General features: G+C 50.6%; 1 protein-coding gene across 1 annotated transcript; it reads left to right on the forward strand.

The window, feature by feature from the left end:
• Positions 1-847: 847 nt before the first annotated feature.
• On the forward strand, positions 848-13226 carry aph1b (APH1B gamma secretase subunit). The gene is made up of 6 exons (XM_067973314.1): positions 848-1098; positions 6880-7050; positions 8996-9069; positions 10057-10179; positions 10783-10910; positions 11884-13226. The coding sequence occupies exons 1-6, from the start codon at positions 986-988 to the stop codon at positions 12049-12051; spliced, it is 777 nt and encodes a 258-aa protein (XP_067829415.1). The 5' UTR covers positions 848-985; the 3' UTR covers positions 12052-13226.
• Positions 13227-13434: the final 208 nt, after the last annotated feature.

Consider the following 13434-nt stretch of genomic DNA (forward strand, 5'->3'; position numbering starts at 1 on the left):
ACTCAGTGTCCATTTTTTGATTACGCCTCTATAAGGCGCCCTGGGACATTTCTCTACATTAAACACGCGATACGTAATAAATGCAAATTATCGTTGTTAGAACCAAGCAGGAAAAGTGACACAAACCAGAGACAGTGGGCTGAGGAGCCACACGAGTGAATTAGGAGTGAGGCCTTGGTTCAAATCCCTCCACGGCCTCGCCCCCCTCCCTATCGCTGTCACCTCCTCCGGCCCTACAACCCTCCGAGATCTCTGCGCTCCTCCAATTCTGGCCTCTTGCGCATCCCCGATTTTAATTCCACCATTGGCGGCCGTGCCTTCAGCCGTCTCGGATTTAATCTCTGGAATTCCCTCCCTAAACCCCTCCGCCTCTTTCTCCCCCTTTAAGACTTTCCTTAAACCTCTCTCTTTGACCAAGCTTTTGGTCACCTGTCCTAATATCTCTCTATGTGGTTCAGTGTCAAATTTTGTCCTGTGAAGCGCCTTGGGACGTTTCACGATGTTCAAGTCGCTATATAAATGCAACATTGGTTCATGCCAATGTTTGGGGAGTGCGGCCGGGGGCCGGGAGGGGGCGCTGTTTGGGGAGTGCGGCCGGGGGCCGGGAGGGGGCGCTGTCGCGGGAGTGCGGCCGGGGGCCGGGAGGGGGCGCTGTAGCGGGAGTGCGGCCGGGGGCCGGGAGGGGGCGCTGTAGCGGGAGTGCGGCCGGGAGGGGGCGCTGTAGCGGGAGTGCGGCCGGGGGCCGGGAGGGGGCGCTGTAGCGGGAGTGCGGCCGGGGGCCGGGAGGGGGCGCTGTTTGGGGAGTGCGGCCGGGGGCCGGGAGGGGGCGCTGTAGCGGGAGTGCGGCCTCTCTCTCCCGGCGCCGCCGCCTCCTGTTGCCGGTCTGGGAGCTGCCGTGAGCCGAGTCGGTCGAGCCTGCGGGCGGGGTTTTGGTGCCGATGTGGGAGCGGGAGCGGGAGTCCAGCAGCTGGGAGGCGGCGGCGGGATGACCTCGGCCGTGTTCTTCGGCTGCACGTTCATCGCCTTCGGGCCCGCGCTCTCCCTCTTCCTCTTCACCGTCGCCCGGGAGCCGCTCCGGGTTATCTTCCTGATCGCAGGGTGAGGGCGCGGCCTCGGCCTTAAACCTCGCACCGGCCCCGGGACACAGGCGGCGGGGGATCGCCGGGAGGGAGCAGTAAACACAAGGGGAGGGGTGTGGTGTGGGAGGCAGGTCAGGACCGAGGGCTGGTAAACCCCCCACCCCCCCTCCCATCTCACCCCTCCGTCTGACCCCCTCCCCCCCCCGTCTGACCCCCCCCCCCCCGTCTGACCCCCCCCCCCGTCTGACCCCCTCCCCCCCCCCTGACCCCCTCCCTCCCCCCCCCGTCTGACCCCCTCCCCCCCCCGTCTGACCCCCTCCCCCCCCGTCTGACCCCCCCCCCCCCGTCTGACCCCCGCCCCCCCCGTCTGACCCCCCCCCCCCCCGTCTGACCCCCCCCCCCCGTCTGACCCCCTCCCCCGCCCCCCCGTCTGACCCCCTCCCCCGCCCCCCCGTCTGACCCCCCCCTCCTCCCCCCCCTCCTCCGTCTCGCCCCCTTCCCCCCCCCCTCCGTCTCGCCCCCTTCCCCCCCCCCTCCGTCTCGCCCCCTTCCCCCCCCCCTCCGTCTCGCCCCCTTCCCCCCCCCTCCGTCTCGCCCCCTTCCCCCCCCCCTCCGTCTCGCCCCCTTCCCCCCCCCTCCGTCTCGCCCCCTTCCCCCCCCCCTCCGTCTCGCCCCCTCCCCCCCCCCTCCGTCTCGCCCCCTTCCCCCCCCCTCCGTCTCGCCCCCTTCCCCCCCCCTCCGTCTCGCCCCCTTCCCCCCCCCTCCGTCTCGCCCCCTTCCCCCCCCCTCCGTCTCGCCCCCTTCCCCCCCCCTCCGTCTCGCCCCCTTCCCCCCCCCTCCGTCTCGCCCCCTTCCCCCCCCCTCCGTCTCGCCCCCTTCCCCCCCCCTCCGTCTCGCCCCCTTCCCCCCCCCCTCCGTCTCGCCCCCTTCCCCCCCCTCCGTCTCGCCCCCTTCCCCCCCCCCTCCGTCTCGCCCCCTTCCCCCCCCCTCCGTCTCGCCCCCTTCCCCCCCCCCTCCGTCTCGCCCCCTTCCTCCCCCCCCCCCCCCCCGTCTGACCCCTTCCTCCCCCCCCCCCCCCGTCTGACCCCTTCCTCCCCCCCCCCCGTCTGACCCCCTCCTCCCCCCCCGTCTGACCCCCTCCTCCCCCCCCCCCGTCTGACCCCCTCCTCCCCCCCCCCCGTCTGACCCCCTCCTCCCCCCCCCGTCTGACCCCCTCCTCCCCCCCCCGTCTGACCCCCTCCTCCCCCCCCGTCTGACCCCCTCCTCCCCCCCCCGTCTGACCCCCTCCTCCCCCCCCCGTCTGACCCCCTCCTCCCCCCCCCCGTCTGACCCCCTCCTCCCCCCCCCCGTCTGACCCCCTCCTCCCCCCCCCCCCGTCTGACCCCCTCCTCCCCCCCCCCGTCTGACCCCCTCCTCCCCCCCCCGTCTGACCCCCTCCTCCCCCCCCCCGTCTGACCCCCTCCTCCCCCCCCCGTCTGACCCCCTCCTCCGTCTCGCCCCCTTCCCCCCCCCCCCCCCCCCCCCCGTCTCGCCCCCTATCTACCTCTGACGGTGCAGCACCTCGTGATGCTTATGTTAAGGGTGTTGCATAAATGCAAGTTGTTGCAGGGTTTTATTTCTGAAATGAGTGACTCTCGGATGTCCAGCAACACGGTGAAGCCCAGATTGTGATCAGTCCCGTCTCTGACCTCAGATACACTATGGACTTTAAATGTGTCCTGGTACAGGCAGACCTGACAGTAAGAGATAGAAGTTTAAAATGGACCCTTGTGTTGCAGCAACTGGTTGCCAGCTGATGATTTCCCCACCAGTGTGGTAAGGGGAGTGATGATATAACTGCACAGTACAATAAGGAGGTGACAGAACAGTTGGTGTATTTACCTTGGTTTGAATTAAGCTGTACATTAAATGTCAGGCTTAGAGCTGCCCCCCACCAAATGAAGACCTGCTCTATTGGCCCCTTTGTTCCTACTTGAGCTCTGAAGTGGGCTTTTATTCCTTGTGGGGCGAGGGTTCGAAAATATCGAGTGGGAAAAATGTCGTTGTTGCCCTCTCGTGTTGCGTTGCTGTTTCTGTCACTGTAGCAACCTCCTGACTTTTTATTCTTATAATCTTGAACTGCCATTTCCTTCCCCAATGCTGCTCCCATTACTCCTCCTTACACTAGGAATCAATGAGCACACAACTCTCAACAGACATCCAGAAAGTTTTTCATAAAGTTCCACATGAAAGGCTGCTCATTACTTAGGGCAGTCATCCAGTTGGCCAGTGGGATTAGGTGAGCCCAAACCCATGTAGTGAGGTCATCAATGAATGTTTGGGAGAAATGAGGCAAATGACGAGTTAATATTTTTGGTGGTTTGGCTTTAGGGAGGAAGGTTGGCCCGAACAGCCAAAGCATGACAAATTTTAACTTCTACCTAAACGGGCAAACGGGGCCTCGATTTCATGTCTCACCTGAAGGACAGCACCTCCGACAATGCTCCCCGGCTACTGTACTGCGGTGTTAGCCTAGATTATGCACTTCTGAATTAGATGTGAGAGTGCTGCAAACTGATCCAAGCTGACTGAAGCATCTCTCCCTGCAGCTTTAATATGCTAATATTTGGGCTGGAGTGGGGGGTTCAACTTTATTCCTGTTTTTGAGTAGAATTCGCAGAGGGTGCTTCAGCTTGCCAATTGAGTCTTGACCTTTGATACCTTGTCTGGCGACCTGGTGGTATAATTTGTACGCTGCATTTCATGGCGCCCACTGATCTACTGAACTGCCCTGTTTGTGCCCCATGGTGACTCTACAAACTAGCATGCTCCGCAAAACAGCCCAAGCTCACGCTGCCAGTGATTGTCCCTAACTACCTGTTCTCGCCCCTAGCAAGCTGAACGTAAAAGGGAAATAAAGGGGCACAAATCAGCGGAGAACTGTTTTCGGTCCTTTGGGTATTTTAAGTTTAGCTCAGGCGCAGAAGTAGGAGAGCCCTGGGTCGGATCGGGCAGGACTGCAGGACAGGGTGAGCTGGCACTTGGCACGTCACTGGCCTCTCTCCGTGCACACAGAGCGTGACCAAGGAACCAGGCAAAACTGTGCACAGCTTCTGAATCAGGGCATCTTTCAAAGGGAGTTACCTTGCCCCAGGTGCTGATCTGTGAATGACTGGTTTTTAGTGGCGAAGGTGGAGGTTGGATCGAAACTTTTCTTTTTCCGGAGAGGGATTGTAGGGTGTGCAGATTCATCTTCAGGTTCTTGTCATGTTTAGGTCTTTGTGTGGTCCGTGTTTCTGAACTTCCATGTGGCATTGGTATATGAATAATTTGAGACGTGACATGTGGTAAGTGTAGCATGTTCGGGAGGACCTATGGTTCCCAAAGCTCTCCATCACTGGGAGTTTCCCTCACCTCGTGTCTGGGTCTGTTGTAGACTCATTGACAGATATGATTAGTCAACAACTCCATTATCGTTGTATCATGGTAGAAGGAGACGAGATGGACTGTGGTCTTTTTTCATCCAGCAATTCCGATGCCTTCGAGTTTGGTTTGTAATTTGTGGTACGTTAAAGCATTGAGAAAGTGCCACCGACCTTTTCTGTACAGGATCTCGGCTCCCGATTCTTGAACGCATTCACGACTCACGTTTTCATGGCTCAGCTGCCCAATTAGTGGCCTCCAGGTACTTGATTTATTTGCTCACTGATTTCCTTATTACTAAGTTGTGACATTGACTTCAGTGAGCCTGTGGTCTGTATTTTCCCTGATTCTCGGCCGGTCTTGTTTTATCGTGATATCGGTCGGCCCGGGTTTATCGTGATATCGGTCGGCCCGGGTTTATCGTGATATCGGCCGGTCTCGTTTTATCGTGATATCGGCCGGTCTCATTTTATCGTGATATCGGCCGGTCTCGGTTTATCGTGATATCGGCCGGTCTCGGTTTATCGTGATATCGGCCGGTCTCGGTTTATCGTGATATCGGCCGGCCCCGGTTTATCGTGATATCGGTCGGCCTGGGTTTATCGTGATATCGGTCGGCCCGGGTTTATCTTGATATCGGCCGGCCTCGGTTTATCGTGATATCGGTCGGCCCGGGTTTATCGTGATATCGGCCGGTCTCGTTTTATCGTGATATCGGCCGGTCTCGTTTTATCGTGATATCGGCCGGTCTCGTTTTATCGTGATATCGGCCGGTCTCGTTTTATCGTGATATCGGCCGGTCTCGTTTTATCGTGATATCGGCCGGTCTCGTTTTATCGTGATATCGGCCGGTCTCGTTTTATCGTGATATCGGTCGGCCCGGGTTTATCGTGATATCGGTCGGCCCGGGTTTATCGTGATATCGGCCGGTCTCGGTTTATCGTGATATCGGCCGGTCTCGGTTTATCGTGATATCGGCCGGTCTCGTTTTATCGTGATATCGGCCGGTCTCGTTTTATCGTGATATCGGCCGGTCCCGTTTTATCGTGATATCGGCCGGTCTCGTTTTATCGTGATATCGGCCGGTCTCGGTTTATCGTGATATCGGCCGGTCTCGGTTTATCGTGATGGCGCTACATTCTACTTCGTATATACGCGGTCAAACAAAAAGCACGAGCAGCGTTGATCCACAGACAGTGCGGCTGATTTTCTTCACTCTGCTTCAAATAACCCCGGCAAACCAGTGTCTTTCAAGGGAAGAATTGTCCAAGCTGGACAAGCAGCTTACCAGTGCTTTGTGCTGGTTAAGCTTCAGCAGTACACCTGTGCACGCTTGTGAGTCCAAGAGTGTGCATGGGTAGTGTGAGAGTCCAATCAGCCTAAGCTCCCTGACTTGTGTAAGTGGGTATGAAACCTGCAAGAGAGACTGCACTTTGTGTTGGGCAGATAGAAACTCTACCTGTGTGGATTTCTCAGTAGCTTTGTTTGGAAATGCTTACAATAACTTTTTTTAAAAAATTAATTCATGGGTTGTGGGCGCCGCTGGCAAGGCCAGCATTTATTACCCTTGAGAAGGTGGTGATGAGCTGCTGCAGTCCGTGTGGTGAAGGTTCTCCCACAGTGCTGTTAGGTAGAGAGTTCCAGGATTTTGACCCAGCGACGATGAAGGAACGGTGATATATTTCCAAGACGGGATGGTGTGTGACTTGGAGGGGAACGTGCAGGTGGTGTTGTTCCCATGTACCTGCTGCTCTTGTCCTTCTAGATGGTGGAGGTCGCGGGTGCTGTCGAAGCAGCCTTGGCGAGTTGCTGCAGTGCATCTTGTGGATGGTACACACTGCAGCCATTTGCATTTACGTAGCGCCTTTAACATAGAAAATGTCCTAAAGTACTTTACAGAAGGGCAATCAGGTAAAAATGGACCCGAGCCAAAGATGGGGATATTAAGATGGGTGACTAGAAGCCTGGTCATGGAGAGTTATGAGGAGGGTCTTAGAGAGGGAGGTGGAGAGGTTTAGGGAGGGAATTCCAGAGGTGAAGGCACGGCTGCCAATGGTGGGGCAAAGGGAGTGGGGGGTGGTCAGAATCGGAGGAGCGTGGAGATCTCGGAGGGTTGTAGGACTGGAGGGAGGAGGTTACAGAGATAGGGAGGGGTGAAGCCACGGAGGGGATTTGAAATCAAGGATAAGAATTTTAAATTCGAGACAGTGTGGGACTGGGAGCTAATGTCGGTCAGCGAGGTGCGGGGTGAGAGGGACTAAACGTGGGGATGTGTTTCTGCATGTCAGCCACTCGACTGACCAATCTGTTGATTTTATAATGCAAACAATGATCAGTTGTGTCTGAAGTGTGGAATGTGAAACCTTGGAGTTAACGCTTTGCTCTGTTTTTCTCGTAGGGCCTTCTTCTGGCTGGTGTCTCTGTTGTTGTCGTCACTCGTGTGGATTGTTGCTGTGCAACTGAGTGACAAAAACGATGCTGTGGTGCAGAAAGGACTCCTCATGTTTGGAGTCATTTTCTCAGTGCTGCTTCAAGAGCTCATTCGATTTGGTTACTATAAGCTACTGAAGTAAGAAAACATCAGCTCACGTTGTTTTAAAGCAAACTACTTGTCTTGAATTAACTCCTAATAGCCTGGGTTATTTTTACTGGCTTTAGTAGCATTTCACAAGTCTAGTTGACAAATAACTGGAATATTCCATAATAATGTTGTATAATAGCGTTAGTCCACATAATACATGTAGAAATATCTATTAGTAGAAGTCTTGTGCAGAGTGTACCCTTCCAGTCCACAAATCTTTCTTCCTTTTGTTACAAGTTTTGGTCTTGCTTTCCCATTCACATTGTAAATTGCTATGTCAACTTCCATGATGTAACGGCAGGTTCAGACCACTAGGTGGCTCTATGGAGTGACTTTCTTGAAGCCTCCAATCCCAACGCTGTCACCATCTTGTGTATAAACCCAGCCCTCCCCCCACCCTTGTATTCAGGCAGTTTAATTCTTTATAAAAGCTTATCCCTATGAAACTTTTAACTATTGTACTTATTTTTTTAACCAGTAGATCTCCGGAGAGGCCTGGGGTGTAGTTACTGGTGTTTGATGTATGTCCTTCACTATAGTTAGGTTATCACCTCCAGTCACACATCTGGAATTGGTCACTGAATTCCCACCCAAACCTTCAAACAAAATACAAAGTAAAATATAAAACACAAAATTGCCATTGCAGTTTCAACACTTGGAAAATATCCTGTGGTGGGTTTTGTGCAGTTGTGTGTGAGCCTGCGAGCACTGTCAAGATGTTTAGTTCAACCCTGCTTAGAAATGCCATTGCAGCTAAATATAGCCATAGACGTTTAGAGCATAGAGGAGGCTATTCAGCCCATCGAGTCTGTGCTGGCTCTTTGATAGAGCAACCAAGACTAATCGCACTGCCCTGCCTCTTCCTCCTTGCACTGTATCTTCCTCTGCTTGAAATATTTATCCAGTCACACTCTTAACAATCTTCCAAGAAGTTTCACCTAACCCCTCTCCTCACTGTGTGACAATTTTTATTTGACTCTTCACTGACTCCAACCAGCAACAAAAAAATGGTCCTTTTCCAAGCCACCCTATTAAAATGAAGTAAGGAAAAACTTGGAAGTCAGTTTGGGTTCCCCCTGAGTCAGATCCACCAGCCCATAAGGTCAGGATAATCCCAAGGAGCTGGGAATGGCTCGAGCAGCTGCTCTGTGGAGCATCCCTTTAGCCAGTATTCAGTGTGAAACTCTCAGTTCACTGCTTGTTCCTTCGCCTCCGTGTCTTATCTGCTCTCCTCCCAAAGGCAGTGACTCACGTAGAGGGGGATTCGGTGGCCATCGATTACCTTGCCAAGCGGGTATTTATGTTTTTAATATAACTTAACGTTGCTACTGTGAAAATAGATTGAATTGGCAGTCGGTTTTTTTCAAAAAAAAAGAAAGAATTTGGCCATTGTTTTGACGTGGGTTTCATCCAATCACCAGAACTCTTTCTCCCCCTTGTCACTGCTCATCTCCTGAAGGTGGGGTTCAGTTCCCCGGGCACCGTCAGCCTTGTAGCGTCTCACCCACATGTCCATGGTCCACACAGGAGACTAGGCGACGACTGTCGGCAGGCTATTCAACTGTGAAGGGCATTACATCCGAGTCTGATGTTTTGACCCAATGTCAACATGTGCACTTTCCATTAGGGGATCGCGGCTAGTTGTCCTAGCTCAGATTAGCTAACTTGGAATTGAGCCAGCACCTTCTGGTCCATGTGGCTTCGTAACACAGAGTGATAGCGTTACTGAACAAGGGAACCCTAAATTGAATGGGTTCTGGATTTCTTTGTTAAATGTATTCTATTTCAAAGAAATTCTGAATTTATAAGGTTAACACGTAGCTGCATGATAAACACAATTCAATTTCTTATCTAGTAACAGTCTTAATGTTTACCACCTTACTGTTGTGGATATCTCTGGCTAACCTGTGCATTCTGTTGCTGAAACTTTCAGGAAGGCAAATGAAGGTTTACTGGCTATAAGTCAAGAAGAGGTGGTGCCTATCTCCATTAGACAGCTGGCTTATGGTAAGGCTCAATAACAGAATGTCTACAGTCACAGAATACAAAAGCAAGGGAATAACATTGAACTTGTACAAGACCTTAGTTACTGTAGAAGTACTGTCTACCGTTCTTTGCACCCCATTATAAGGCGGATATCAAAGCAATGATCCAAGCAAATAACCCAACATATCACCTGAACCCCCAAAGATTAATAATCCAACATATCACCTGAACCCCCAAAGATTAATAACCCAACATATCACCTGAACCCCCAAAGATTAATAACCCAACATATCACCTGAACCCCCAAAGATTAATAATCCAACATATCACCTGAACCCCCAAAGATTAATAACCCAACATATCACCTGAACCCCAGAGAGGTTAATAACCAACATATCACCTGAACCCCCAAAGATTAATAATCCAACATATCACCTGAACCCCCAAAGATTAATAACCCAACATATCACCTGAACCCCCAAAGATTAATAACCCAACATATCACCTGAACCCCCAAAGATTAATAACCCAACATATCACCTGAACCCCCAAAGATTAATAACCCAACACCTGAACCCCCAGAGAGGTTAATAACCCAACCTATCGCCTGAAACCCCAGAGAGGTTAATAACCCAACCTATCGCCTGAAACCCCAGCGAATTGTAAGACTGTTGAACTGGACAGCATTGCAGCCGAGACCCGACCTGCCTGCACACGACACTGTCCGCGCATGGCACCTTCCAGCGGGCACCAGGAATGGGTACCCCAGCCTGGGCACGCAGAGATCGACTACAATGGCCCCATCATTCGCTGATATCAGCTTATTCAGCAAAAACTTGGGGACTTCCTAGTCTCTGCTCTCGGCGTCATGACCGGTTGATATGGTTTAGGATCTTGTAGGTTCCAGCAGTGGAGGAAAGTCCTGTTTGTGGAGTGATTGGCCTTTTCCTGTATCTACCTCTACAATAGGATTCCATTGTATTTTAAATAAGGATGTGTTTTGCACAGTTTCAGGGCTGGGTTTCGGTATTATGAGCGGAGCCTTCTCTGTTGTAAATATCCTCGCTGATTCCTTGGGTCCCGGGACCGTTGGTATTCATGGGGAGTCATCACATTATTTTCTTGTTTCAGGTAGGTGAATTTTTGTTTTACTGTACGATGGCTGAGACCCTGCAAACTCCCTATCTTCTGTTCTCCAGGGCTGAACAAAAACAACAGGTCTATTAACAATCGACTGAATAGAGTGGGGGAGGGCCTTGCTACCTGAATGATCGTGCTCAGAGGCTATTTCAGTTCTGTGGGGCAGTTTCAACGTAGCAAGAGGGGGAATGAGCAGTTCTGTAAACGTATCATCTGATGACCTGAGCACGTGGTTAGGCCACAGTTAAAGAATATGGTGTGCATGTTTGATCGCCCCATTATAGAAAGGACATGACTAGATTCCCAGGGTGATGCCAGGGATGGGGAACTATAGTTATGAGGAGAGCCTTGAGAAACTGGGACTATTTTCACTGGAGTAGAGAAAGCTAAGAAGAGTCCTTTTTTTCAAATTGTGAAGGATTTTGATGGGACGGATAATGAAAGACGAGCTCTGCTGGTTGAGGAATCGGTGTTAAGGTGGGGGGGACATCAGTTTCAAGTTTTTACTGACTGAGGACTGTAAAACGCTTTGGGACGTCCTGAGGTTGTGTAAGGCGCTAAATAAATGCAAATCTGTCTGCCTTTGTGTCGTAGCATTTATGACCCTGGCCATCATTCTGCTGCACGTGTTCTGGGGAGTTGTCTCCTTTGATGCCTGTGAGAAGAAGAGATGGTGGGCACTGGCTGCAGTCCTACTGAGCCACCTTGTGGTGTCCAGTGTGGTAAGTGTTAATGCCCTGTCGTCAAAATAGCTCAAGTTAAACCTGCCTCTGGTGAGATAAAAAACGGTCTGAAAATCTTATAAGCGTGTATTTGCAGCTGGTAGGTTAGTGGTGTGCGCTGTACAGCTTTGAATGTGTGTTTTGAGTAAACTAGGGATAATTTGCCACGGTTTAATACAAGTAACTCATAAGGGATTTTTTTTCTAATTTTCTGTTGTTCCTTTGCAGTCATTGATACCCTGCCAAATTGGCCATTCTTCGTATTAGCAATCTGTGAGATAATGGAAGGCCTCACAGCTGGATCTGATCCTGTCCTCAACTAACGTCCTACATTATCCACGGGGTGGGGTCATTGAATAGTCATGGGGAGTGGGAATCGTAGAACGCTGTGCGACGAGGCACGGGCTCGATGGGCCGAATGGCCACCTCCTGTGCTGTAACCATTCTATGATTCTAAGGAGTGGCTGAGGCAGAGAACTTTCTTTTTAAAAGGCAAATTGGATAAATATTTGAAGCAGAGGAAGATAAAAGGATGTGGAGAGTGAGCGGGGCAGTGGGGTTAGTCTTAGATTGGCCTAGCAAAGATCTCGCACAGACACGATGCGCTGAACGGCCTCCTGTGCAGTAAACTTATGCAGTTCTAATTTTTTTTAATGAGATGTTGACTGCTTTCTACATCTTTAACACCATTTGGGGTCTTGAGTTTTGCTCCCAACAATTTTATGATTTTTTTTTTTGCAGTTTTCACCTTAATGAGTTGGAATTTTGTGTAATGAAGTGCAGTGCTTGAGTAATTTAATCCATTTGTCTGAATTCTAAAATCAGATGGTAAAATTCAACAAACTGTGGACGCGATTTCCTTCAACGCTTTTGAACAGAATCGAGGTTTCTCCTGGCCTCGTCTCGTGCTGTTGGTTCAGAACGATGCATTTTCCTTTCAATCCACTTTGTTTTTTTTCTTCTCTCAATACAGACGTTTGTGAATCCTCAGTATGAAGGGAGCCTGATTCCAGTATACGTCATCACGCTGCTCATGGGTGCCTGGGCTTTTCTCACTGCGGGCGGCTCAGTTCGCAATCTCAAACTTTGTGTCACGTGCGGAGACAAAGACTTTCTTTTGGCCAACCACCGACCCAGATAACGTTTGGCGATCAGGGCGCTCTCCCAGCACAACATGGACATTCGCGGTGGAATCGTCTAGAGTACAAAACCACGTTTCCTCTCCCTCCGTCCCTCCCTCGCTTCCCCCTCTTTCCGAACAAAAAGGTTGTAAACGAGTACTGTAAACTTTCTTCCGTAATTGCTGCAATTTAGCTCAGGACACGGCCTGTAGATTCAGCATAACTCTGATCTATTTATAACTCTTTGCCTTCAGCTGGTGTAGCGAGATTGTGAACTTGACTGATTTGCCGGCCTGATGGATTGATGTCAGTGCTGTTTGTTCCTGTGCTGCTTTGTGCGGTGGTTATATGAACAGCATTCAGACCCACATGTGGATCGATGCCATGCAGAGTCCATTTGTTTAAATCTGCAGTAGTTAAACTAATAGATGTAGCTCCTTTTTGAACTGATTTGTAGATCCTTATTTAAGTGGACACCTCGTGTGTTTGTAGGGTTGCCAACCCTTCAGGATTGTCCTGGAGTCTCCAGGAATTGAAGATTAATCTCCAGAATATTGCTGCAAGGAGAAAAATCATAGGGACAACAAACAAAATTGTGGGGTTTTTTTGCACTTCCTTTGAACGCCTTCATTTATTAATTATAAAAATATTGGAGATTGGGGAAAAAAGACTTTCACTGACAGTCAAGATTAATCTAATTGGCTGTGGGAAAGCAGTGCGCCTGGAGGATGGACCAATGGGGGGAGCATGGGGGCGGGGGCGGTTCGAGGCAGAAGGTCATGTGATGAAACCTCCAGGAATACATCCAACCAGAGTTGGCAACCCTACTTGTTTGTGCAATTTTCTTAACTGCTGTTAAGTACTTTCAGGGGGAAAATGATTTTCATGGTTAAATGATTCTTCACAAATACCAATACTGAGTTTTATAAATATTGTTTTATTAATGAAGAGCTAATCATGCTCAAATTTGATTCTCAGCCTATGAAGTTCTGTGAACACAGTTGATTTTGCCTGAACAAATACATATTTGTTCTGCCCATCATGACCTAGATCTTATTTAACATGCTGTTAAGCAATCCATATTTATTCAGTCCGTTAAAAATTTCTTGATGTGCATTAACATTTATATAGTAGCAAGTACAATGTGCTTAATAAATCTCAGTTGTCTTAAGACTAAACTACTAATTTTACTATATGCCTGTCTCTGCTTTTTTTTTAATTAGTTTGGTTGTAGAGTCTAGAGAAATGAAATCTTAACTGGCGAATTAGGAAAAATCGGCAAGGTGAGATTTGCAGTTTATGAAGAGCTCGCTGTTGGTAAGTAACTGCAAACCATCTTAACAACTGGAGACTTACTTTGCAGCGAGATACCTGGTTACACCTGTAGCTGTTTGGCTTTTCAC

Source organism: Heptranchias perlo, chromosome 38 (genome assembly GCF_035084215.1).
Source record: "Heptranchias perlo isolate sHepPer1 chromosome 38, sHepPer1.hap1, whole genome shotgun sequence".
Lineage (NCBI taxonomy): Eukaryota > Metazoa > Chordata > Chondrichthyes > Hexanchiformes > Hexanchidae > Heptranchias > Heptranchias perlo.